This window comes from Erithacus rubecula (assembly GCF_903797595.1).
Source record: "Erithacus rubecula genome assembly, contig: SUPER_33_unloc_1, whole genome shotgun sequence".
Taxonomy (NCBI): domain Eukaryota; kingdom Metazoa; phylum Chordata; class Aves; order Passeriformes; family Muscicapidae; genus Erithacus; species Erithacus rubecula.
This window is the reverse complement of record NW_027636168.1, coordinates 292,480-316,549: the sequence shown is the minus strand read 5'-3', so window position 1 is coordinate 316,549 and position 24,070 is coordinate 292,480. Positions and strand designations below refer to the sequence as shown.

At 49.6% G+C, this 24,070-nt stretch overlaps 3 protein-coding genes across 3 annotated transcripts; 2 read left to right on the top strand and 1 right to left on the bottom strand.

The window, feature by feature from the left end:
* Window positions 1-271: 271 nt before the first annotated feature.
* Window positions 272-3,130, top strand: LOC306814007 (uncharacterized protein; the record flags this gene model as incomplete). The annotated part of the gene is made up of 2 exons (XM_079329704.1): window positions 272-2,499; window positions 2,830-3,130. The coding sequence occupies 2 exons, from the start codon at window positions 272-274 to the stop codon at window positions 3,128-3,130; spliced, it is 2,529 nt and encodes an 842-aa protein (XP_079185830.1).
* A 5,595-nt stretch (window positions 3,131-8,725) lies between these two features.
* LOC306814006 (uncharacterized protein) lies at window positions 8,726-9,310 on the top strand (the record flags this gene model as incomplete). Its single annotated transcript, XM_079329703.1, has 2 exons — window positions 8,726-8,916; window positions 9,037-9,310. The coding sequence occupies 2 exons, from the start codon at window positions 8,726-8,728 to the stop codon at window positions 9,308-9,310; spliced, it is 465 nt and encodes a 154-aa protein (XP_079185829.1).
* Window positions 9,311-14,304: 4,994 nt separating this feature from the next.
* On the bottom strand, window positions 14,305-16,248 carry LOC306813966 (uncharacterized protein). Its single transcript, XM_079329650.1, has 2 exons — window positions 15,677-16,248; window positions 14,305-15,577 (listed from the first exon to the last, which is right to left on the bottom strand). The coding sequence occupies exons 1-2, from the start codon at window positions 16,229-16,231 to the stop codon at window positions 15,032-15,034; spliced, it is 1,101 nt and encodes a 366-aa protein (XP_079185776.1). The 5' UTR covers window positions 16,232-16,248; the 3' UTR covers window positions 14,305-15,031.
* Between the last annotated feature and the right edge of the window lie 7,822 nt (window positions 16,249-24,070).

The window sequence follows — 24,070 nt, the reverse complement described above, 5'->3', positions numbered from 1 at the left end:
CAGGTGGAGGCTTCAGACTTCCCAGAAAACCTAAAGGAGCCCAAATAATTTCTGCTTCCTGTTTTGAGAGGAAGTCGGTTAAAAAAGAGCTACAAATTTGAAATGCTTTCATGTGGAGTCACTTCCTGGCTGTTTTCCCAGTTCCAGATTGCATGGGAAAAAGGATGATTCAATTTCATGTCTAGAACAACCTGGAATTATTTTTTTTTCACACATCTTTTATAATTTTATCCCTTTCCTGCTTCCAGCCTCCCCCTTTCCCCCCCAAAAAATGCGTCGCGCAACCGGCTGCCCGCTGAGCCAGATCTGCATCCCCCCTCCCGCTGTGCTGGTGAGGAGCTTCCCGGTGAGATCCAGCCTGGATCCTTGTGGCACCACCAGCAGCTTCCAGGGTTTCTCCCAATGTGGGACCCCCTGCTGCTACCCCGGCACCACCACCTACGTCAACCTGGGCGGTCTGGGTGCAGCCCAGGCAGCCTGCGGGCTGGCGGCCACCTCGTGTGTCCCCTCGTGCTGCCAGGGGGTGGCCGGGTGCACCACGACGTGCGGGAACCCCCGCTGCTGCTGCTGCTGCCGCGTCACCGAGTGCAGCACCACGCGCCGGGATTGCGGCCAGGAGGTCACCACGTGCGCCACAACATGCCAGGATCCGTGCTGCCAGGAGGTCACCAAGTGCGCCACAACATGCCAGGATCCGTGCTGCCAGGAGATCACCAAGTGTGTCACTACGTGCCAGGATCCGTGCTGCCAGGAGGTCACCAAGTGTGTCACTACGTGCCAAGATCCGTGCTGCCAGGAGGTCACCAAGTGCACCACAACGTGCCAAGATCCGTGCTGCCAGGAGGTCACCAAGTGCACCACAACGTGCCAAGATCCGTGTTGTAAGGAAGTGACCAAGTGTGTCACCACGTGCCAGGATCCGTGTTGCAAGGAGGTCACCAAGTGCACCACAACGTGCCAAGATCCCTGCTGCCAGGAGGTCACCAAGTGCACAACCACGTGTCAGGATCCGTGTTGTAAGGAGGTCACCAAGTGCACCAGGACATGTGTGGACCCGTGCTGCCAGGAGGTCACCAAATGTGTCACAACGTGCCAAGATCCGTGTTGCAAAGAAGTGACCAAGTGCACCAGGACATGTGTGGATCCCTGCTGCAAGGAGGTCACCAAGTGTGTCACCACATGCCAAGATCCCTGCTGCAAAGAGGTGACCACATGTGTCACCACGTGCCAAGATCCCTGTTGTAAGGAAGTGACCAAATGTGTCACCACGTGCCAAGATCCATGTTGCAAAGAAGTGACCAAGTGCACCAGGACATGTGTGGATCCCTGCTGCCAGGAGGTCACCAAGTGTGTCACAACGTGCCAGGATCCCTGCTGCAAGGAGGTCACCAAATGTGTCACCACATGCCAAGATCCCTGCTGCAAGGAGGTGACCACGTGTGTAACCACATGCCAAGATCCCTGCTGCCAGGAGGTCACCAAGTGTGTAACCACATGCCAAGATCCCTGCTGCCAGGAGGTCACCAAGTGTGTCACCACGTGTGTGGACCCGTGTGGCAAAAAAGCCACCAAGGGCCTCACGCCGTGTTACGATCCCTGCTGCAAGAAGGTGACCAAGTGGAGCAGCCCGTGGGTGATCCCGTGGTGCAGGAAAGGGAGCAAGTCCAGCACCAGATGTGCAGATCCCTGCTCCAAGAAGGGGAACAAGTGCAGCTCCAGGTGTGTCGATCCGTGTTACAAGAAGGTGCCCAAGTGCTCCACCACCTGCCAAGATCCGTGTTTTGTGGCCAGGTGTGACCCCAGGTGTGTGGACCCGTGTTGTCAGGAGGTCACCAAATGTGTCACCAGATGTGTTGATCCATGTTGTCAGGAGGTCGCCAAGTGCAGAACCAGGTGTGTGGATCCCTGCTGTCAGGAGGTCACCAAGTGTGTCACCACGTGCCAAGATCCCTGCTGCAAGGAGGTCACCAGGTGTGTCACCAGGTGTGTGGATCCGTGTTGCAAGGAGGTCACCAAGTGCAGAACCAGATGTGTGGATCCCTGCTGCCAGGATGTCACCAAATGTGTCACCACGTGCCAGGATCCCTGCTGTAAAGAGGTCACCAAATGTGTCACCACGTGCCAAGATCCCTGCTGTGTCACCAGATGTGCCACCAGATGTGTGGATCCCTGCTGCCAGGATGTCACCAAATGTGTCACCACGTGCCAGGATCCCTGCTGTAAAGAGGTCACCAAATGTGTCACCACATGTGTGGATCCCTGCTGCCAGGAGGCCACCAAGTGTGTCACCACGTGCCAAGACCCCTGCTGTGTCACCAGATGTGCCACCAGATGTGTGGATCCTTGCTGCCAGGGGGTGACAAAATGTGTCACCACATGTCAAGATCCCTGCTGCCAGGAGGTCACCAAATGTGTCACCACGTGCGTGGACCCATGTTGCCAAGAGGTCACCAAATGTGTGACCAGATGTGTTGATCCATGTTGTCAGGATGTCACCAAGTGCGTCACCACATGCCAAGATCCCTGCTGTGTCACCAGATGTGCCACCAGGTGTGTGGATCCCTGCTGTGGCAGAGTGACCAAGTGCACCACCAGATGTGTGGATCCTTGCTGCCAGGAGGTCACCAAATGTGTCACCAGATGTGTTGATCCCTGCTGCAAGGAGGTCACCAAGTGTGTCACCACGTGCCAAGATCCCTGCTGTGTCACCAGATGTGTTGATCCATGTTGCCAGGGGGTGACCACATGTGCCACCAGATGTGTGGATCCCTGTTGTCAGGATATCACCAAGTGTGTCACCACGTGCCAAGATCCCTGCTGTGTCACCAGATGTGCCACCAGATGTGTGGATCCCTGCTGCCAGGACATCACCAAATGCGTCACCACGTGCCAAGACCCCTGCTGCCAGGATGTCACCAAATGCGTCACCACCTGCCAAGACCCCTGCTGCCAGGGAGTGCCCACCTGTGTCCCCAGCTGTGCCCCTCCCTGCTGTGCCACCTCACAGTGCCGTGGTGGCGTCCAGGTTGTCACCAAGTGCGCTGATTCCTGTGCCACCACCTGTGTCACCCAGACCTGCCCGGTGTGCGGCCAGCGCTGCTCCGTGTCCTGCTGCCCGAAATTCCGCTGACGGGCTCCCAAGGATACCCTGTGGAATCTCTGAAGGAAGAGTAATTCCTCGTTTTTCCTCGCGTTCTGCCTCGTTCCTGCTGTCCTGAACCTCAAGAAAGCGCCTTTCCTCGCGGGATGTAACCGAGCGATTTTGTGCCCCTGGGGTTGTTCCCTGGGAGAAAGAATTCCGCAGTTCCCCCTCGCGCTGGGAGTGTGGGTGGAGGAGCTCCCCTGATCCTTTTCCTTTCTGTGTATGAAGCAATAAAAGAAATTATTTCGGCATTGGCCTCGCGCCTTTCCTTCACTGCCCGCCCTTTATCGTTTTAATTCTTCCCGAAAATCCCCATTTTTATAAAAAAAAAATTGCTTGGGAAAATCTCACTGGGATTTGGAATGCCCCTGAGATGGAAGGGACACACAGGGGTCATCAAATCCAACTCCTGGCCCTGCTCAGGACATCCCAAAATCCCACCATGTCCCTGGGATTGTTGTCATGGAGCTCTGGTGGGTTTGGGATTGTGATCATTCTGTGTGGTCAGCGATCCCACATTCTGGTGGGAAGAACTTTTCCCAAAATCTGCCCCAATTCCCATTTCCTGGCACATCTCCAGCGCTTCCCTCAATCCTGACAACGGCCTGAAATCCCAATAAATGTCTGAAATCCCAGATAGATGTTTGATATCACAGATTAACATCTGAAATTCCATATAAATGTCTGATATCCCAAATAAACATCTGAAATCCCAGCTCATTCCCACGGGCTGCAAAAATCCCTGGAAATCCCAAATAAATTGAATTTTTCAACTACTCCTCCATCCCCTTCATTGCTCCCTTCTCGATCCCAAATCCCTGAACGGGGACTTAGGACTGTCCCAGGACACTCCCGAGGTTGAGCTGGGCTTGGGGAGGGTTTGGTGGAGTAAATCCCGGTTGGAATGCGGGCGGGAGGAGCGGGGGTGGCGGCAGACGGGGTGGGACCGTCTGGGAGCTCCTCCAAAGATGCCCCAAGGCCCGGGCTTGGTGACAACCTGCCCTCAGAGCTTCTCTGGGGTTTCACTGGGCTCCAAAACTCCTCTAAAATTCCCTAAAAGTCCTGGCAAGCAAAGATTTCCTTCACTCCTGCTCCCGCATCCTTTGGTTTTTTGGGAAATAAAATGAAGGCGGGAAAAAAAAATTGGCTTTTGGATTAATTTTTTCCTTCTGGCAGAGTATTTAATCCTTCACGTGTCCATAAAACTCAGATTTAAATCATGTTGGAGAAGCAGAGAGCAGAAAAACAATTCCAGGAAGAAAAAAACAGCGGGAATTCTTCCGGCGTGACCACCTGGATGTTTATTCCACACCTGTGACATTAAAAATCGCTGCTCACTAGAAGAAAATGTTGTAGAATCCCCCTGGTTCCTCTGTCAGGTGAAGTTCTCTGAGCTCTAAAATTTCCACAGATATCAAAACAATTTTATCTTCTAAATTAAAAAAAAAAAAATCTGGTGGAAGTCTAGAGATTCCTCCTGAAAAAAAAATTGAGAAAATCAAAGCAAAGAAGACAAAGAGATAAAAGAGGTGAGGAGTTTTTTTGTTTTTTTTCCTTAACCACAGCCAGTTCCTCCTTCCCAGATTTAATTACTCAGGTGCTAATTGTCATTCTTCCCTGAGCGCTCACCTTCCGCAGTAAACAGGAAAAGAGGTTGGAACGGTGGGATTTGGGTTCCTCCGGGACCAAGGATGTCATGACTGGATCCAAATTGTCCCAAATTGTCCCTCGGGCATGGCCTGAAGGAGCCACTCATGTCCATGTGAGGCTTGGTGTCCTCTTCTCTCACCCTCCTGGCATCCCAAAAATTCCAGGATTCCCGGAGCCACCTGGAGCCGGCTCAGACCCTCCCACCTTCCCCAGGACCTTGTGGGAATGAGGAGAGGGGAAAGTTGGGTCTGATGAAAGCCCTGGAGGTTTAATTGTGACCAGGTGTGGAAGGTTTGGGCCAGAAAATGGGAGAATCCCTGATTTCCGTGAGAATTGAGTGAAAAACACAGAAAAAAATTTTCTTGCTTGGGAAAATGGGAATCCTGCGTAGGGTTGGAGGGGTTGGGTTTGGATCCCGTGTCCAGTTCTGGACAATCATGGAAAAGGGACATGGAGGAACTGGAGTGGGGCCAGGAATGGGAACTCCAGGGATGGGAACTCCAGGGATGGAAATGAGTCTAGACCAGCTGGAGAAGGGTCTAGAAAATCCTGAGGGAGCTGGGGGGGCTCAGCATGAAGAAAAGGGGGATCAAGGGGAATTTTGGGATCTACCAGGGGCTATTTGGGATGTGATCCCAGGCAATGGGACAGGACAGGAGGGAACGGCCTCAAACTGTGCCAGGGTTGGATATTTGGGATGATTTTTCCATGGAAAATGGGTTGGGAAGCATTCAAGGGGCTCAGGGAGGGTTGGATCCCCATCCCTGGAGTTGTCCAAGGAATTCCTGGAATCCTGGGGATCAGGCACAGCTTGGACTTGGTGATACTCTGGAAGATCTTTCCCAACCTCAGTGATTTTGGGATCCTGGAAAATCTTCAGCCATTCAGCACAAGATGAGACCAGAGCCTAGGAGCTGGGAGTGCTGCCCTCGTGGAATTCCCTCATGGAATTCCCTCCAGAACGCCCGACCTGCTCCAGGAGGAGTCACCAGAGCCTCCAAAGGACGTCGCTGTGGGGTCCTGACTCACCAACACCAACGTGATGGCTCCAATGACTCCAATTGCCCATAAATGCAATGGAGATTCCCAAATAAGTGCCAATTAGGGATAACCACCCAACCCCATGACGTTCCCACGTGTCGGGAGTGCGGATCCGTTTACGTCTCCCGAAATAATCCACTTTTGGAAGGCCCCAATTTTGTGCTAATCAGAGTTAACCACAGGGTGTGAAAGAACTCGGGGTAGAAAGGGAGGAGCAGGACCAGTCCTCAGAGATGGTTTTGAGGTGAGCCTGGAGCCTGAGGAGCTGTTCCAACCGGAATTTGGGATATTCCTCAGGAAGATAAGAGCTGGAAGGTGCTCTGGGGGGAATATTTCCACACCCGTCAGCTTGAGGAGGAAAAAATCAGGAGGGATTAATCTCATTTAAAACTCAACTCCCAAACCCTAGCTGTGCTCTCCTCCCACAGCAAAAAATGAGCAAACCACTCTCCACGAATCCAAATTTATCCCTGGAAAAACCCCTGGGGCAGCAGAGCCTCCGGAAAGGGGGGAGAAGCTGCACGTGAGGAGCTGAGTGTGTGGAAAATTTGAGCCATCCGTGAGGTGGCAAAAAACCCATGGAGATCCGTCAGCTCTGGGTGGAATTCTGGGAAGGAACTGGTGCCGATGCCTGGAATTCTCCAGGACGTGCTGGTCGTGCTGGGTTGGTTGGTTTGGGGTTGCTTTTTTATTTTTTTCCTTATTTAGCATTTTGGTGATGATCACATTCCCACCTCTATGATAGTGATTTTCAATAATCAGCAAAACTTTAATAAAAATTGTACCCTGGGTCTAAATCTCAATTAAACCAGAGTCTTTTGCACTTTTCTGGGAAGAAAAAATCTTTAAAATAAGGATTATTCTGCCTTGAATATTCCTTAAAATGTTCCTCAAAGGAGCTGGAGTTGTGTCCCTGTTGGAATTTCCAAGCACGGATGGTGTCAATCCATGGAGAGGAATAGGTTGGATGAATTAAACTATTTAATTTTTGGGGAAAAAAGGGATCTCAAGGTTTTGTGGGAGCACTGGAGGATTGGCTGTGCCTTCCCATGAGAATTAGGACAGGGCATTTCTCATAGTAAATCCAATTAATTATCCATCTTCCCTAATAACAGCCATCTCAAGTTGGAAAAACCCCAAGTATCAAAACCTGACATTTATGAAAATAAGACCACGGAAATATCCTAGCACATTAAATCCCTTTCTGAAAACCAATTAATTCAGCACCCGCTGGTTTGTTTTGTTTTTTTTTTTTAATGACCCCGCCATTCCCGTTGGGAACCGCATGATCCCAGCAGGGCTGGCTCAGCATCACCTGCTTTCCTGGAAGAGGGCTTCCACCAAAAATTAGGATGCAAGCAAACATGCAAAGCATGTGGAGGAGGAGCCTGCTGGGGCAGTTTGTGGTCAGCTGTCCATCCCCCTGGGCTCCCGCGTTTCCGGAGCTGACGCCACTCCGGCCGTATAAAAGGTTTGGATTCGGAGGCTCCCGCCAGTTCCTTTGGCTTCTCCGTCGCTCGCCAGGACCGGTGACCCGGTAAGTCCTGCTGGGCTTTATCAGGGAATTTTTATCAGGATATCTCGTGGAAAAGACAGTTCATTCCTGGTCCAGGGAGAGCTTCGCTCTTCTGCTTCTCATCTGGGATTTGTGCTGGAATTGGGGGTTTTATTTAGGGTTTGCTCTGCCTGGAGGAGTTTGGGGAAGTCACCTCCTCCAAAAATGTGGCTGCCTCTCCTGCTCCCTCCTGTTCCCTCCTGGTTAATTTGTTCCTGCCTCATTAAGGCTGGGAATTAAATAAATTAATGGATGCTGTGGAGCAGCTCTTGGGACTTCAAACGGGATGGGTGGGAAGAGGTTTTATCCGGAAGGAGGGAGCTGAGGATTCCTGCAGGCAAAGCTGGAGGAGAGCTCTGGGAGAAGTCAAGAGCAGGAAATGAGGTGGAAATGGGAGCTGCAGCCTCTGGGCCAATCCTTCCCTCATGGAAGGATGAGCCCCATCAATCCCCCTTCAAAAAAATTCCAGTGGTATCCCAGGATCTGGAGGATCATCAGGATGGGACAGCTGGGAATTCTCAGTCTGTGGAGACCTCAGAGTCTTTTCCAGGATCTATAGGAGATCCAGGGAAGCTGGAGAGGAATTTTTCCTCAGGAACTGCAGAGACTGGAAAAAGGGGAATGGATTTACACTGAAATATGTGAAAATTAGGTTGAATATTGGGAAAAAACTGAGGGTGGGGACGCCCTGGCCCAGGTGATTCCATGGATTCCCCCTCCCTGGAAGTGTCCAAGGCCAGGCTGGACAGGTCTTGCAGCAACTTGGTCTGGGTTGGAATGAGATGATCTGGGAGATCCTTCCCAAGCCAAACCACTCCATGATTCCATGGGATAATGGCGGGGTTGGTCTCTGAGCTCTGTGGTTGGGAATTCCCAATGTGGGGGATGTGTCCAGGTGGGCGTGAGCATCTGATAAGGAAGAGGTAAGCCCTGATGATGGAACTGAGAGCAGAAGGAACTGAATAATTTTTGTGTCATGCCTTCTACCAAGATCGACTTTGGGCAATCCAAGAAAATTCAGGATTTGTAGCTCGAGGCTTCCTGGTGGGTTCTCAACAAAGGAAGAGAATTCCATAAACACCCTGGGATTAGCCCAGACCATGGCACTGGCAAAGCCGAGCTCCCAGATTTGATCCCAGCAGGGTCCATTCCCTAAGAGCTGGACTTGATGACCAACTCCAGAATCCAGGAATCCTGAACTTAGGCAGCTTTTCCTCAGCTGAACACAAACCAGTGAGACCTCACACCGCGTTGAGCTCGGGCCGATATCCTAATTTTTTTTGTCTCTTTCCCAGCTTTTTCCCAGCTTCTTCCCACTCCCCCAGCACCTCTCCAGGATGTCCTACTACTACGAGCAGCGCAAGCAGCCCTGCCTGCCCCCTTCCATCTGCCTGCAGAAATGCGCCAAGTGCCCCGAGCCCTGTGCCACCCAATGCGTTGAGGTCTGCCAGGCCCCCTGTGCCACCCAGTGTGCCACCCAGTGCGTGGAGCCCTGTGCCACCCAGTGTGCCGCCACCTGCGTCCCCCAGTGCGTGGACGTCTGCTCCACCCAGTGCGCCACCAGCTGCGCCCCGCAGTGCGCGGACGTTTGCGTCCCGCAGTGCGTGGACGTTTGTGCCACCCAGTGTGCCACCCAGTGTGCCACCAGCTGTGCCCCGCAGTGCGTGGACGTCTGTGCCACCCCGTGTGCCACCCAGTGTGCCACCAGCTGTGCCCCGCAGTGCGTGGACGTCTGTGCCACCCCGTGTGCCACCAGCTGCGTCCCCCAGTGCGTGGACGTCTGCCCCGCCCAGTGCCCCGCCCAGTGCGCCGAGCCCTGTGTCACCAAGTGCGTGGAGCAGTGCCAGGCTGAGGTTTGCAGCACCAAGTGCGTGGAGAAGTGTGAGACCGTGTGCCTGGAGCCCTGCTCACGCCCCTGCTGATCCTGAGCCGCTGAGAAACCGGAGCCGTGCGGTTCCGGGATGGAAAACATGGTGCAGACCCATCGGCAACGCAACAAGGCCTCTCCTGCTCTGATCGTTGTATTCGTCTTGGAAAACGTTTCCTCTCTGATTGTTCCCTGTGTTATCACTTCTCCTCCTGCCATGCCAGCGTTTTTCCTTGATAAATTTTAGCGTCGGAAGTGCTGGCAGCAGCTGGCGGTAGAAGACGTTGACACTTTTCCCCCTTCTCCTTCTCCTCTTGTGTCTTCTCAGTCTTGTAAATCCTCTGTGCAGCATTAAAAAATGACCATCAATGGCACCAGTTGTCTTTTGTCTTTCTTCTCCCCATTTCCACGTCTTCAGACCCCAAAATATCTCCCTTGATTTCCATTTTCAAAGGTGTTTGGGGAGAGTTTTGTACCTGAAGTGAGAAAAAATAGTTTTAATAGGGAGAAATTCCTTCTAATCCTACCAGGAAATCATTGTCTGGTCAATTCTTTCTGGGAGATGCTTGAAATTATTGATAGAAATTTAATCTTGGTCTTCACAGTTTGGGATTTTGGAGGCAAATCTTAGAAACCTTCTAAAGGTGAATTTAAGTGGACGAAAGCTTAAATTCATAAAGAAAGAATTGAACACCTGGAAGGCACAAATTTAAATAAATATAGACACACTTTTATTCTGGATAAGTTGAAGCTGAAGGTGACCCTGTTGTCTGGAGGGTGTCAAACCCATTAAAATAACTCCAAATTTCAGAGATAAACCTCCCACTGTGTCCTGGGTTGTGCCTGTGAGTTTCTTCACCTCCGGCTCCATGCTGGCCACGCCATTTCCACGTCTGGGAATGCTGAAATCGCTCCCCACCTACCCCCTCATTATGGGAAGGGTGGGGAATATCTAATCTGGAGAATAAAAAGAGAGATATTTTTATTCAGGGGTGTGCCAGCACCGTTTCCAAATCGCCTTTTTAATGTGCAGGTGGGGAGGTGAGGAGCAGGTTCCTGTCTGTGGCCCTTGCTGTCGACACCAGGAGGTGACAGCAAAAGGTGACACCAAAAATGTGACACCCTCAGATATGGGAGGTAAAAAACCACAGCCAGGGAAGGCAAAGCAGGAGCAGGAATTATAAAAAAAAAAAAAAAAGAGTTGGGAAAGAAGGAATTAGCACCTCAAATTCCTCTGTGGAATTTCAGGTCCAGGCTCGGTCTCGGGAGTGACTTGGAAGTGCCACTTCCATGACATCTTGGGGACGTGGAAAAGGTTTTAGGGATTGGGGCTAACCACTCCATATTTGGAGCAGGAATTCCCAGGAAAATGAGGAATTTGCACCTCGAATTCCTCCCGAGGAAGTCAAATCTGTGAGGATCCAAGATCCACCTTGTAGGTGTCACTTTTGTGACATCGTAGGGCATGGAAAAGGTCGGGAATCATGAGGAAAAAAACCACCTGAACACACTTGGATGGGACATTCCCAGGAAATGAGGAGTTTGATCCTCAAATTCTTCCAAACCTTTGGGGATCCAGGCTTTGGGAATGCAACTTTTGTGTCCTCTTGGAGGTCTAGGAAAGGTTTAAATCAGGAATCATACATATGGGTAAGATTTAAATCAGGAATTATGAAAAAAATTTGAAATTGGGAATTATGGAAAAAAGTTTAAATCAAGAATCACAAGTAGCTCCTCTGATCCATGAGTCACCTGATTCTGGAGCATCCTCATCCTCATCCATCACCTGTCAGTCACTGGAATTTTTCCATTTCTCCCTGGGATCACGGGAGTGCCTGGAAAATCCAGAGGAAGTGGCCTGAGGGACTTGCTGTCCCTGTGGCCAAGCCCTGACACACCAGTTGTGGTCAGCACCAGGAATTGCTGGAATTCCTGGGATATTTGCAATAAACCAGGGATATTTCATCAGGAAGTGAAGGAGCCTGAAAAATCCTCCTCATTTCTTGGGGGAAAAAAAAAAAAAAAAAAAAGTAGATTTAATTCCTGCTTTTAGGGACGGGAATTAGAGAAAGAAAACAGCAAAACCCAGTTCCAAACTGAGATTTTGAAGAGATTCCAAATCCCACCAGGATTTTTGGAGATCCCTCCATCTGCTCCCCAGATCCCTAAAACTCATTCCCAAGTGGATGTGAGTCCCAATTTTGTGGGATCTCTGCCGGGGATGAGGACAGGGCAAATTATTAATGAATTATTAAGGAATTATTAACAAATCACCCTGCGATGAGCAGCCCTGGGTGTGCCCTCGGTGAAAAAACAACCAATCCCCCGCAGCTGGGAGAGGAGGGAAATCTCTGCCAGACTTTGAGTGAGGTCCAGGAGGTGGGAGCGGAGCCGGTTCTGGTTGTGAAAGATTCTGGTCACCGAGTTTAATCCGGAGTCATCGGCTCTTCCGTGGGGATATAAAAGCTGCACCTTTGGGAAGCTCCACACCCTCAGCGGCTCCTCCTGAGCTCCCTCCTCGAGCAGGACGTGCCAGGTGAGTCCTTCCCTGCCCCTCTTGCTGCCCAGGTGAAGGGTTTTGGTGCCCTGGGGTTGGAAAAATGGGATTTTTCACAGGGTGGGAAAAATGGGATTTTTCGCTGTTTATTTCCCAATCTGGGGTTTCTCCCTCCACAAAATTCTGCTTGAAATGGGAGGAAAACTCTATTATGGAATTTTGGGGTGTAAAAGCCTCGTTTTTGGGAAGCTCCACACCCACAGTGGCTCCTCCTCGAGCAGGATGCACCAGATGAGTCCTTCCCTGCCCAGGTGAGGGGTTTTGGTGCCCCAGAATAGGAAAAATTGAATTTTTCGTCATTTTCTTTCCCAGTCTGAGGTTGTCTTCTCCCAAAAATTCCACCTGCAATGGGTGGAGAACCGTATTATGGAATTTTGGGGATTTTGAGGCTCCAACGGTGGTTTGGGACATTTTGGGAACAGAACTCCGTGATAATTTTTCCCAGACTGATAAGAATCCTGTGGGTAACCATAGGTTGGCATCCATGGGCAGATGGTGGAGCAGCTTCCCAGATTTTCAGGGATCCTGGTTCCGTTTCCTTGGATAAAATCCTTTAATCCCCCTGAATTTCATGGCTCTGGGGGTCTCAAGGAGCTGGGCAGAGAGGTGGTAGTTCCAAAAATTGGTATCAAATATTGGAATTGGCATAAAATATTGGGAATATTATCAAATATTGGGAATATTATAAAATATTGTTTGTATCTGATACTGGATTTTAATAAAAAGATTTGTTCCCTGTCAAAACTTCAAATCCTGAGATTTTCCCAGTTTTCCTCTTTGATTGCTTTTCTTGCAGCTTCTCCTTGAGTTCCCTCCAAATCCACTTTTTTCCCTTTTTAAATTTGAGATTCCCAGGAAAAAAATGAACAGAGGGAAAGAAGGAAAGAGAACCCCTGGTGCTGTTTGTCTCCTCTCCAGCTCTGAAGCCTTTTCCTGGCTTTGTTAGGCTGGGCTTTGCCTCTGCTCCTCCTTTTAGGCAGAGCTATTCACTGATCCCTCAGAGAATGAGATGGGATCCAAAAAAAACCTAAACCAAACCTAACAAGGGCTGGGAAATGGAACTCTCCAAAATTTGGGTTGAACTTCACCATCCTCCAGTATTTAACTCCAAGATCTGCCTGGTTTGGGCCTGGGATTAAGTTTAAACCCGCGAGGTCGATCTGGGACCAACACCGCCAAAAAGGCAAATTCCAGTTTAAAATCCACTCAGTTCTCTCCCTGATTTTGAATTCCAGGCTGGTCCAGGATGTCCCAGCAGCAGAAGCAGCAGCAGGTGATCCCTCCCCAGTGCCAGCAGAAGTGCGGGGCCATGTCCAAGGGGGTCCAGCAAAGCCAGGCCCAGCAAAGCCAGGCCTGCAAAGGCCAGGCCCCCAAAGGCCAGGCTGTGAAGAGCCTCCCCCAGCAGCAGCAGCAGCAGCAGCAGCAGCAGCAGTGCTGCAAGCAGAAGTAGGAGCCATCCCAAATAATCCCAAATCCTGCTTCTCCCAGCTCTCCTGGCTCCCGGGAACGTCTCCGGACCTGCAGCCGCCGGCAGAAATTGCCTCATAACGAGATGCGCTTAATTAGCTGGAGAAAAATAATCAACGAATGGCGGGGCTGGTTTTAATTCTGAATTTAATTTGGGATCTGGTGCAATAAAATGGTGAAATGACATCGTGGTTGCTTCCTGGTGTTTTTGTTGGTGGTTTTCTCCCATCTTTCCTTCTCTTTCTATTTTCTCCCCCCAAAAAATCAACTTTAAGCATACACAAACACTGGTTTTTGCAAGCTCAGCCTCCTCTCCATCTCTATCAGGAGAAGCTGTTGAATATGCCCAAAACTTGGAATAAAAATCCCCAAAACTTGATTTTAAAAAAATCCCACAACTTGATAAAAAGAGTTCCCAAACCTTGGTATAAAAACCCCCCAAATGTGGAATAAAATCCTCAAAACTTGATTTAAAAATCCCACAAGTTGGTATAAAAATCCCTAGAACTTGGTATAAAAATTCCCCCAAACTCACTCCAAAAATTCCAAAACTTGGTATAAAAATTTCCACAATTTGATAAGAAAAAGCTCCCAAAAGTTGGTATAAACAAAACAAAACAAAACAAAACTGGCTACAAGGCCCCCAAAACTTGGTAGAAAAACCCCAAACCTGGGTAGAAAAATTCCCAAGACTTGGTATAAAAATTCCCAAAATTTGGTACAAACCCCCAAAAACTTGATATAAAAATTCCGACAGCTTGCTATAAAAATCCCCAAAATTTGGTACACCCCTCACTCCCCCCCACAACCCCCCAATTTCATACAAAAATCCCCACGACCAGGAAGAAAAAAATTCACAAAACTCGCTACTCAAAGTCGCTTTTATTGTGTAATTTTCACAGTGAAATCAATCCCGGATCCAAGAGCAGCCGAAGATAATTCCGAGACCAAGTCCCAAACACCGACGGGTGGCGCAACATTCCCGGCTGGAATTCCTCCTTTATCCCGTCTGCGCCACGCCCGCGGTTAATCCCTTCCCAAACATGTCTGGAGTGGAGTTAATTATCCATAAATTGCGATAATTATGGAATATTCTCGGCCAGAGCTGCTCTTTGACACCTCCGAGGAAATTCAATGGGAGAGAACGCTCGGATCTATCCTAAAATTCTTCCTTTCCCCCTCTCAATCCCAAAGGATTCCTTTTAATCCCACCAGAATCGGATCTATCCTAAAATTCTTCCTTTTCCCCCTCTCAAACCCAAAGGATTCTTTTCAATCACACCAAATATTCAGCACTAATTTCCGATTTGGGAAGGTTCGAGCTTTTTTTTTGGCGGGAGATTCCTCACAAATCTGATTATTTATAAGGGGAAAACTTCCCAAATTCCAGGTGGGAGCTGCAATCCAGGGGAGAAAGGCAGGAAAAAAGGTGATGAGCTCTTCCCTGGATTTTGGCTCGTGAACCTCTCTTTGTTCCTTGATTTTTTTGGGGAGGCTTTCTGGGTTTTCCAAATCCGTGGGATTGGGGGAAAAAAGGGCAGGAATTTGGGAACTACAACCCTGCTGGAAGCCATTCCCGACGGGAATTCCCTGCTGTTAGTAAAGGACAACGCGTTAGCGGGAGGGAAGGCTGGAAGGAATTCCTGAAAAAAAAAAGCTCTGCAGAGGTTAAAAAAAAGAAAAAAGGGATTGGAAAACAAAAAACAACCCTCTGGATTCAGGGAGAAAATCTCCGGGATCGGGATTTTCCCTCTACTTCTGCCACAGGCCAGGCTGTTCCAGCTGCTGCTCCAGGGGAGGGAATTTCTCGGGAAGGGAGCGCTGCTCCGGGATCTCCTGGAATTCCTGCTTTTCCTGGGAACACGGGGTGGGAACCGGGGTCTCCTGGATTTCCTGCTTTTCCTGGGAACAGGGGACGGGGTCTGGGAGTGGGACTGGGATCGGGGTGTCCTGGAATTCCTGCTTTTCTGGGATGGACACCGGGATTTCCTTGCATTCCTGTTTTTCTGGGATGGACACCGGGATTTCTTTGCATTCTTGTTTTTCTGGGATGGACACCGGGATTTCTTTGCATTCCTGTTTTTCTGGAATGGACACCGGGATTTCCTTGCATTCCTGTTTTTCCTGGGAATGCAGGACGGGTTCAGGGCACGAAACCGGGATCGGCACCGGAGTTTCCTGGCATTCCTGGGCACATGGAACGGGTTCAGGGCATGAAACTGGGATGGGGACAGGGGTGTCCTTGCATTCCTGCTTTTCTGGGATGGACACCGGGATTTCCTTGCACTGCTGCTTTTCCTGGGCACACGGGACAGGATCAGGGGTGGACACCGGGATTTCCTGGCACTGCTGCTTTTCTGGGATCTCCTGGCATTCCTGTTTTTCTGGGATGGACACCGGGATTTCCTTGCATTCCTGTTTTTCTGGGATGGACACCGGGATTTCCCGGCACTGCTGCTTTTCCTGGGCACACGGGACAGGGTCAGGGATGGACACCGGGATTTCTTTACATTCCTGCTTTTCTGGGATGGACACCGGGATTTCCTTGCATTCCTGTTTTTCTGGGATGGACACAGGGATTTCCCGGCACTGCTGCTTCTCCTGCATCTCGGGAGCAGCCACGGGAACCGGGATCTCCTCCAGCGCTGCCGCCGTCTGTTCCGGGCAGGATTTCTCTTCGGATATCGGGAATTTCGGAAGGGATTCGTTCTGCTGCTGCTGATCCTGGGGCGGGCATTGCGGCACCGGAGCTTCCCCTTCTCCCAGTTCCACGCCCGGCTCTGGAATCGCTTTTTCGGGGCATTTTGGCACCGCCGGGAGCGTCTCGGGGCACGGGGCGGGCACCGGGATTTGGGGATGCTGCGACAGCTCCGGGCTCTGTTTTGGGGTGGTTTTACCCAAACCGGGTGGGAGCGTGAGCTCCTGCTTGATTTGCATCTGGTTCAGAGACATGTCTGCGGGAAAACGGGATCACCTGGGGGAAAAAATGGGAATTTCTTGTGTTACCGGCGCGAGGATGACACAATTATAAAAAAAAAAAAAAAAAAAAAAAAAAAAAAAAAGAAAAAAAAAAAAGAAAAAAAAAAAAAAAGAAAAAGCCGCGTTTTCCTCCCATGCCCTTGGCTTCCCCAGATTTTTCCTAAGGGATCGCGATTTATTCTTCCTTTTCCATCCTCCCTCCCCAGCTCCGGCCCTGATCCCTCTATTCTGTTTTGGACTGAAAAATCTGAAATAATTCCTGGTTTTTTTGCCCCTGGATTTTCAGCTTTTCCTTGTAATTCGCAATGCCAGGGGAGGTTTCTCGAGGCTCCGGCGAGCTGAGGGTTAAATTCACAGGAGGCAGCTCCTCCTCTCGCTCCGGTGACGATGCCAAGGATTTGGGGTGACCCTGGCTCGGTCCTTGGAAGGGAATTCTCAGGGATAAAGAGTCCCCGAGGTCCGGGATTGTCACCTTTGTCCCCTCCTGAGTCAGAGCGGATTTCTCCTCCCGGGGCCACCGCGCGTCCCCGACAATTTGGGGACAATTTTGTGGCTCCACCTGGACCTCGGGAATTCCTGCGCTGCCGCTTTTCTAAACCCAAGGGCAGGAGTGAAAGGTGAGAATTCCGAAAGTGGGCCGAGGCAGAAAGGGGGGAAATTCCTTCTCCCTTCCCTGGGGGGGTTCCCAGCTCCTCTCACAGCCAATTCCTTCCTCTCTCCCACGCCTCCCCCCTTTTTTATAAATATGATAAGACATTAATTAATTAATTAATTAATTAAGATCTTTCTCCTGACAGGGATGAGGGTGGCACATGGGGAATATTTTCATTCCTGCAGCGCCCTCGTGCTCCCAAATTTGCCTTTTCCCCAGGAACTCCTGGGTGAAATGGAAGTTTTGAGAATATTTTGGTTCTAAAATTGCATTAAAATCGATTTGGCAGGAGAGGGTTTGGTGTCCTTCCCTGGAGGGAGGAGACTCATCCTTAAACCAACGGAATTCCATCTGACCCGTGCCTCAGGAAGGGTCTAATTTAGGATTTAATTACCCTCAGATTTGGACTCGGTCTTAATTTGCCTTCCAGAGCCATTTCCAGGCCACCTCAATGCCCACAAATTCCCTGCTTTCCAGGAACCCTCTGGGTATCCCAAAGCACTAAATCCAACCTTTCCTGGAGGGCTGTGCCCACAGTGGAGGCCAGGAGCAGAACCCCAAATATCCCCCAAAAATCCTGGAATTCTCAATCCCAAACCTCTCCAAAAATCTTAGGATTCCCAGTCCCAATTATTCCCCTAAAATCTCAGGATTCTGAATCCCAAAACTCACAAAAAATCTCGTGGTTCTCAATCCCAAATATCCCCCAAAATACTGGGATTCTCAATCCCAAATATCCCCCCCAAAAAATCAGGATCCTCAGTCTCAAACCTCCCCAAAAATCATGGGATTCTCAGTCCCGAAACTCCCCCAAAATCTCAAAATTCTCAGTCCCAAAACTCACCAAAAATCTCAGAATTCTAAATCCCAGTCGTCCCCAAAAATCTCAGGATTCTCAACCCCAAACCTCCCCAAAAATCTCAGAATCCTGAATCCCAAACCTCCCCTGAAGAACCTGAGGATTCCCAATCCTAAAAAATCCCCGAGGATCCCCCGGACTCACCCAGCCTGTGCCGAGGGAGCAGAGGGAGAGGAGTGGATGCTGGAGTGTGGAGATTTGGGATCTTTTATAGGGTTTGGGAGCCCTGCCTTCTGGGAATGAGTCCTCCTGGCTGATGAGCTCATTCTTTCACAAGAACCCTGCCCGGCCGGGTTTTACACGTAGGCACTTTCCAGAGAGGATTCCCAGGTCGTTCCCCTGGTTAATCCCAGTGAACCGTGGGATTCCTCCCTGGAAAAATGTCAGACCCTCAGGTTCGTGGAGTTATTGGTGACCCCGTTGGGGTTTGGGGGCTTGGTGGGGTTAAAACCCACCCAATGTCTGAAATTCCTGGAATTTATTGGAAATTTCCACCTCAGCACATCCTGGGGTCACTCCAGAGTTAAAAACCCACACAATGTCTGAAATTCCTGGGATTTATTGGGAATTTGGGATAATTTGTGTTTCTCTCCTCTGCTCTTCATCAGTGGATCCTCTGAAATGGATTTATTGGGATGGTGAAAAGCAGGGATGGGTTTTCCTGAGAAGAATTTTGTGGAACTCCATCAACTTTCATTTCAGTTTGGAATCACCAGGGGGGCATTTCCTGGAAATTCCAGGGATTTCCTCCTGGAAAGGGTGGTCAGGGGCTGCCCAGAGAGGTTTTCCAAGGAAAGGTGTTGATCCATCAAAACTTGGACTCGATGATCTTGGAGGGTTTTTCCAACCTCAATAATCCTGGAATTCTCTGGATAAATCTCATTTCCCGTGGAGCTCTCATCCATCCAAATGTGATGGAGCAAGGAATTGAGTTTATCTCCAGGGATTTTTTAAGAATATCCAGGATTTTTCCACCCAAATGGAATTTGGGGGGAGCGGCCCCAGCAGAATTCCAGAACGGAATTTAAAAATATGTTCCAACCTGGATGTGAAATAAAGGGAGCTCTGCGTGCGCAACGCATTCCCTGAGGATTATTCCAGGCAAAAAAAAAAAAAGCAAAATAAAATTTATGGAATGGGAAAACCTTCAGAAATCCAACCCCAATCCCCCAAATCTCCGGGATCCATCGGGCCCCGTGTGAGGGGAGGGCGATTTCCCACCCTGGAGACACCGTGTCCCACCCAGACGGGAATTTCGTCACCTTTGGTCATCCCAGGCCTCATCTCCGTGGCTTTTCCGGAGCTCTTATCGGATCAAGATCCCGGTGTGATCGCTTCCAACAGGCTGAGCTGGTCCCACATCACCTCCTGGAATTCCTGGGCAGCTCTGCTCTCCCTCTCAACAATCCTTCAGCAGCACAAAGCTGGAAAATTCCAGAATTTCCTCCCATCCACTCAATTCCCGTTTTTCCTTGGGTCTCTTTGGGATAGGCTTGGTTTTACCTCCAGCTTTGGTAATACCCCAACCCAAGTGCTAAGCCTGACTCAGGCCTTGCAGGAGCTGGTTCCAGGCTGGAATTAGGGCACTTCCCAGACCTGCCCGGCTGCTTTCGAGGCAGGCAGGGCTCAGGAGTCGAGATAAGCTCCTGGAATTCTGCCCTTCCCGCCAGGAGATGCAGGGCAGGAGATGGGAGTCGTTAAAACCGTGGGGTTCTGCACTGCCCTGTTCCTGGAGGTGTCCCAGGAAAGGCTGGATGGGGCTTGGAGAAACCTGGGACTGGGAATTGTCCCTGGCCATGGCAGGGGCTGGGAATGGGATAATCCTGGAGGTTCTTTCCAACCCAAACCATTCCATGATCCTCTGATTTTCTCTGATTCTCTGGTTTAATTATTCCATGATTTTATGCTTCTGTTATTCCGCGAATCCATGATTCTCTGATCCTCGTATTTCATGATTTTGTGACTATTATAATTCCATGATTTGGTGATTTTTTATGATTCCATGATCCTCTGATTCCATGATTCCCACATACTATTTTCCCATGATTTTCTGATTCTCTGATCCTTTAATTCCATTATTTTGTGATTTTTTAATGATTCCATGGTCCTCTGATTCCATGATTTTATCATTCTCTGAATTCGTGATTCCATGATTCCCTGATTTCATTTTCCCACGATTTTATGATTCTCTGATACCCCATGATTCCCTGATTCCATTTTTCCATGATTTTCTGATTCCCTGATCCTGGTTTTTGCCCCATTGTGGCCGGAGCAGCCAGGTTTGAGAGCAGACAGGGAATTTCACCACGTCCAACCTCTCACCTGAATTTTTGTGCAATATTCCTGAGGGAATTCTCCTCCTCAGGTCAGAGCTTGGTGCTGTCCATCCCTCGGACATCTCCACCCGTGTGGGACGTTTTAATTTAAGCAATAAATAAAATATTTCTGGAATATTTCAGTGCCAAATTTAACACCTGAACTTGCAACACCCAAGGATTAAAGGAGAACACTTCCCATGGATGCAAGGGAGAGACCTAAACCTAATCCTAAACCTAAACCTAATCCTAAACCCTGTCTGGAGATCTAGAGATGCAGCCTGACCTTAAACTGGTTTGGATCCAGTCTGGGAATGCTCCAGAGGTCACTGGGCAGCAAGCTCAGCACAAAAATTATGGATATTCCCTAAGTCCTGACCTTAAACTGGTTTGGATCCAGTCTGGGAATGCTCTGGAGGTCATTGGGCAGCAAGCTCAGCACAAAAATTATGGATATTGCCCAAAGAGGCTCCAGAGTCAGCCCCTGGAAAGGGAGGGAACGTTTTTCCTGGAGGAAAGGTGGAATTGCTCATCTCATCCTCGGGAATTGCACAAAAAAAATATTTTTAGTGGCACAGCAAAATCCGCCAGAGAAAAACCTTTGGGAGAAATGTGAGGGAGTGGAGGGGACGTGGAGCTCCCAGCCCATCCCAAATCTGCCACCAATTCCAGGGGGAGGAAATTCCCAACCCAGAGTTCCTGGGTGGCAATTGCTGCTCCAGATCCCAAAAATCCCGATTTTCTCAGGGAGTTTCCAGGTGGTTCCCAGGGATTATTCCATCAGCTCCATCTTGGATATCACAGAGGCGTCTCAGGGTCTCCAAGGGTTCTGGAGTTCTGCCAAAAAAAAATGGACCTGAATTTTGGGAAGCGCAGACCCCTCACTCAGGACTCCATGGATGTTCCTCAGTGTTTTTTGCCATCCAGGATTTGGGGAAAGGATCTGATTTTTTAGGAAGTGAGGACCCCTTGCTCAGGACTCCATGGATGTTCCTTGACCTCTTCTGCCATTCCATACTTGGGGATTTTTATGCAAGGATCCGAATTTTGGGAAGTGAAGACTCCTCACTCAGGACTCCATGGGTGCTCCTCGGCCTTTTTTGTCACGTGGGATTTGGGGACTTTTGTTTGGGTATCCAATTTTTGCGAGGGATGTCATGATTTCACTGAATCTCCCTGATTTTTCCACCCAGGATTTGGGGAAAGGATCCAAATCTTGGGAAGTGAGTCGCTCTCCCTCAAGACTCCACAGATGCTCCTTGATTTTTGCCACGTGGGATTTGAGGACTTTTGTTTAGGAATCAGATTTTTTGGGGGAGGGAAAAATCCCCCAAATTTCCCTCATGATGTCGCGGATCCTCCCTCATTTTTGCCACGCGCGATTTGGGCATCTTTGTTTAGGAATCAGATTTTTTGGGGGAGGGAAAAATCCCCCAAATTTCCCTCATGATGTCGCGGATCCTCCCTCATTTTTGCCACGTGCGATTTGGGCATCTTTGTTTATTGATCAGATTTTTTTGGGGAGGGAAAAATCCCCCAAATTTCCCTCATGATGTCGCGGATCCTCCCTCATTTTTGCCACGTGCGATTTGGGGATCTTTGTTTATTGATCAGATTTTTTGGGGGTGAATTGAGCAACCCTCCCTCACGACTTCACGGATTCTCCCAGATTTTGCCACCCAGGATTCAGGAGCTCTGAGCACAGAGGGGAGGATCCCCGGGAACTTTGGCCCCGCTGGATTTCAGCCGTGACTCAGGAGCTGCCGAACCGGCCCAGCCTGACCCGGGGCTCTCAGGAGGGTTCAGCTCACGCCCGTCTCGTTCCTCATTGTTGTGTCCGGGCTGGGGCTGGACACCTCCGTGAACTCATCGCACGGGACAAAAGCTTAATTAACACCTGCTGGATGGCTTAATTAGCACTTGCAGCATCTCCTGGTATCGGTCTGGGCATCATCCTGGAGCAGCTCCTGTCCCACCGCTGGAGACTCTGGGACCTTCGTGGCTTCCCTGGAAGTGTCCAAGGCTGGATGGGGCTTGGAGCCACCTGGGAAGGTGGGAATTGTCCCTGCCCATGGAACAGGGTGGGATTTGAGGTCCCCCAAAAAACCTGGACAACCCAAGTGCTGTAGCATTCAAGGAATTGGATCTGGAGTGTCCAGGGTTTTTTTCCTGGCTGTTTTTCTTTTTTTTTTTTTTTTTTTTTTTTTTTTTTTTTGGGAATATTGGGAATGTGGAGACCCCGAAGCCTCTCTCAAGATCTCCAGGGGCTCCAGAGAGACTTTTCCTCAGGAACTGCAGGGACACGAAACAGGGAATGGGGTTAGGGGCACAGAGGGGGAATTTGGGTGGGATTTTGTGCAGGAATTGTTCCCTGGAAGGGCCTGGCCCAGGGAATTCCACGGATTTCCCATCCCTGGAAGTGCCCAATTCCAGCCTGGACACACCATGGACAGCAGAAGGATTCTCATGGCAGAGGATGGAACAAGATGATTTTTAAGATCCCTTCCAACCCAAACCATTCCATAAATCCATAATTCCTGAGCTTCCCAGGATTCAGACAATTCCTATAAAACTGAGTTTCCCAGCTGAGTCACAGGCTTGAGTCTGGGACTCTCCTGTAAAACCTCCCCATAAATCCCCCAAACTCCAGCCCAAAGCTTGGTCTCTGGTTTGAGTCCCACTTTTGGATTTCCCAGCCTGTTCCTGGGCTGATCTTTTAAAACCTCCTGCCAATTCCCAGCCTAAATTACTCCCTCATTTCTTCTCTTCTTGAAAACCTCTGCTAATTCACAGCCTAAATTTAGTCCTGATTTCTTGCCTGCTCCCTGAAAACCTCTGCTAATTCACAGCCTAAATTTACCCCTAATTTCCCCCGCAGGGCTCTGATTGCCTCACTGGAACCCCACAACTTTTCCAGCAGCCATCCCATCAAGGAACCCAATTCCTGATTGCTTCATTCACCCTCTGGAGCTCAGGAATGAACTCGCTGGAGTTCAGCCTTTCCCAGGTTTTTCCAGGACCTGCTGGAAAGTGGAGCAGCCTTGGGGTCACCTGAGGAGGAATTGTGACACAGGGACACGGTTCAGCCTTCCCTGACCTCTTGGAATGGGATAAAATCCCTTTTTTTTTGGGATATCAGCTCCATGGTGCTCCTGGTGCCACCAGGAAAGGTAATTTTTGGTCTTTGAGATTAAAAAAAAATAGGGATTTATCTTGGATTTATTCCTTTCCGTGAGTTCCATGAGCCAGCGTGAGTTAATAATTAAAATAATTAAAATTACAACTCTGGGCTCACCATTTGCTCCATCCCAACATCTGCACGAGGCCAAACCCCAAATCCCAAATCCCAGGGGTTTTGTTCCCCTTGGAATCCCAGCAGAGGGACAGAGCTGATGGATGGAGGTGCTGGGGGAAGGAAAATTGGTGCTGAAACCCCACAATAAGCTGAGCTTTGAGAAGTCACCAGGGTTATTCTGACCCTAAAGCCAGGCTTAACCTCCCCCGAGCCAGGCCCAGAACAAAGAGCTCCTAATTAGAGAAATCAAGAGTTAATTAGGTAATAAAACCCTTTTAGGGTGAAGCAAGAGGGACCCAGGTGAGGAGTTTCATTCTCATTTTGCCCTGAGCGCTGTTAAATCAGGAATTTGCTCCTCGCTGGACTCGAACTCATAATGAGGGAATTTTCTTGTCTGCAGCTCGTTTGCAGCTCTTTAATTACAAATTAATTAAATTCATACAATTACTCTGAGCATGGTCTCTGCTCATCCCCTCATGTTTCCTTTGGTCCCTGCCCTTCCCTCCTGCCCTGTGCCCAGAATCCTGGAATGGTTTGGGAATTGTAGAACGGTTTGGGATTGTGGAATGGTTTGGGATTGTGGAATGATTTGGGATTGTGGAATGGTTTGGGATTGTGGAATGGTTTGGGATTGTGGAATGGTTTGGGATTGTAGAATGGTTTGGGGTCGTGGAATGGTTTGGGATTGTGG

Bases quoted from the DNA above. Each gene is read 5' to 3' on its own strand.
- LOC306813966 (XM_079329650.1), bottom strand. From the start codon at position 16,231: ATGTCTCTGAACCAGATGCAAATCAAGCAGGAGCTCACGCTCCCACCC. The intron at 15,578-15,676 runs GTGTCCATCCCA...CCGTGTGCCCAG, and splicing joins AGGAATGCAAGGAAATCCCG to GAAAAGCAGCAGTGCAAGGA.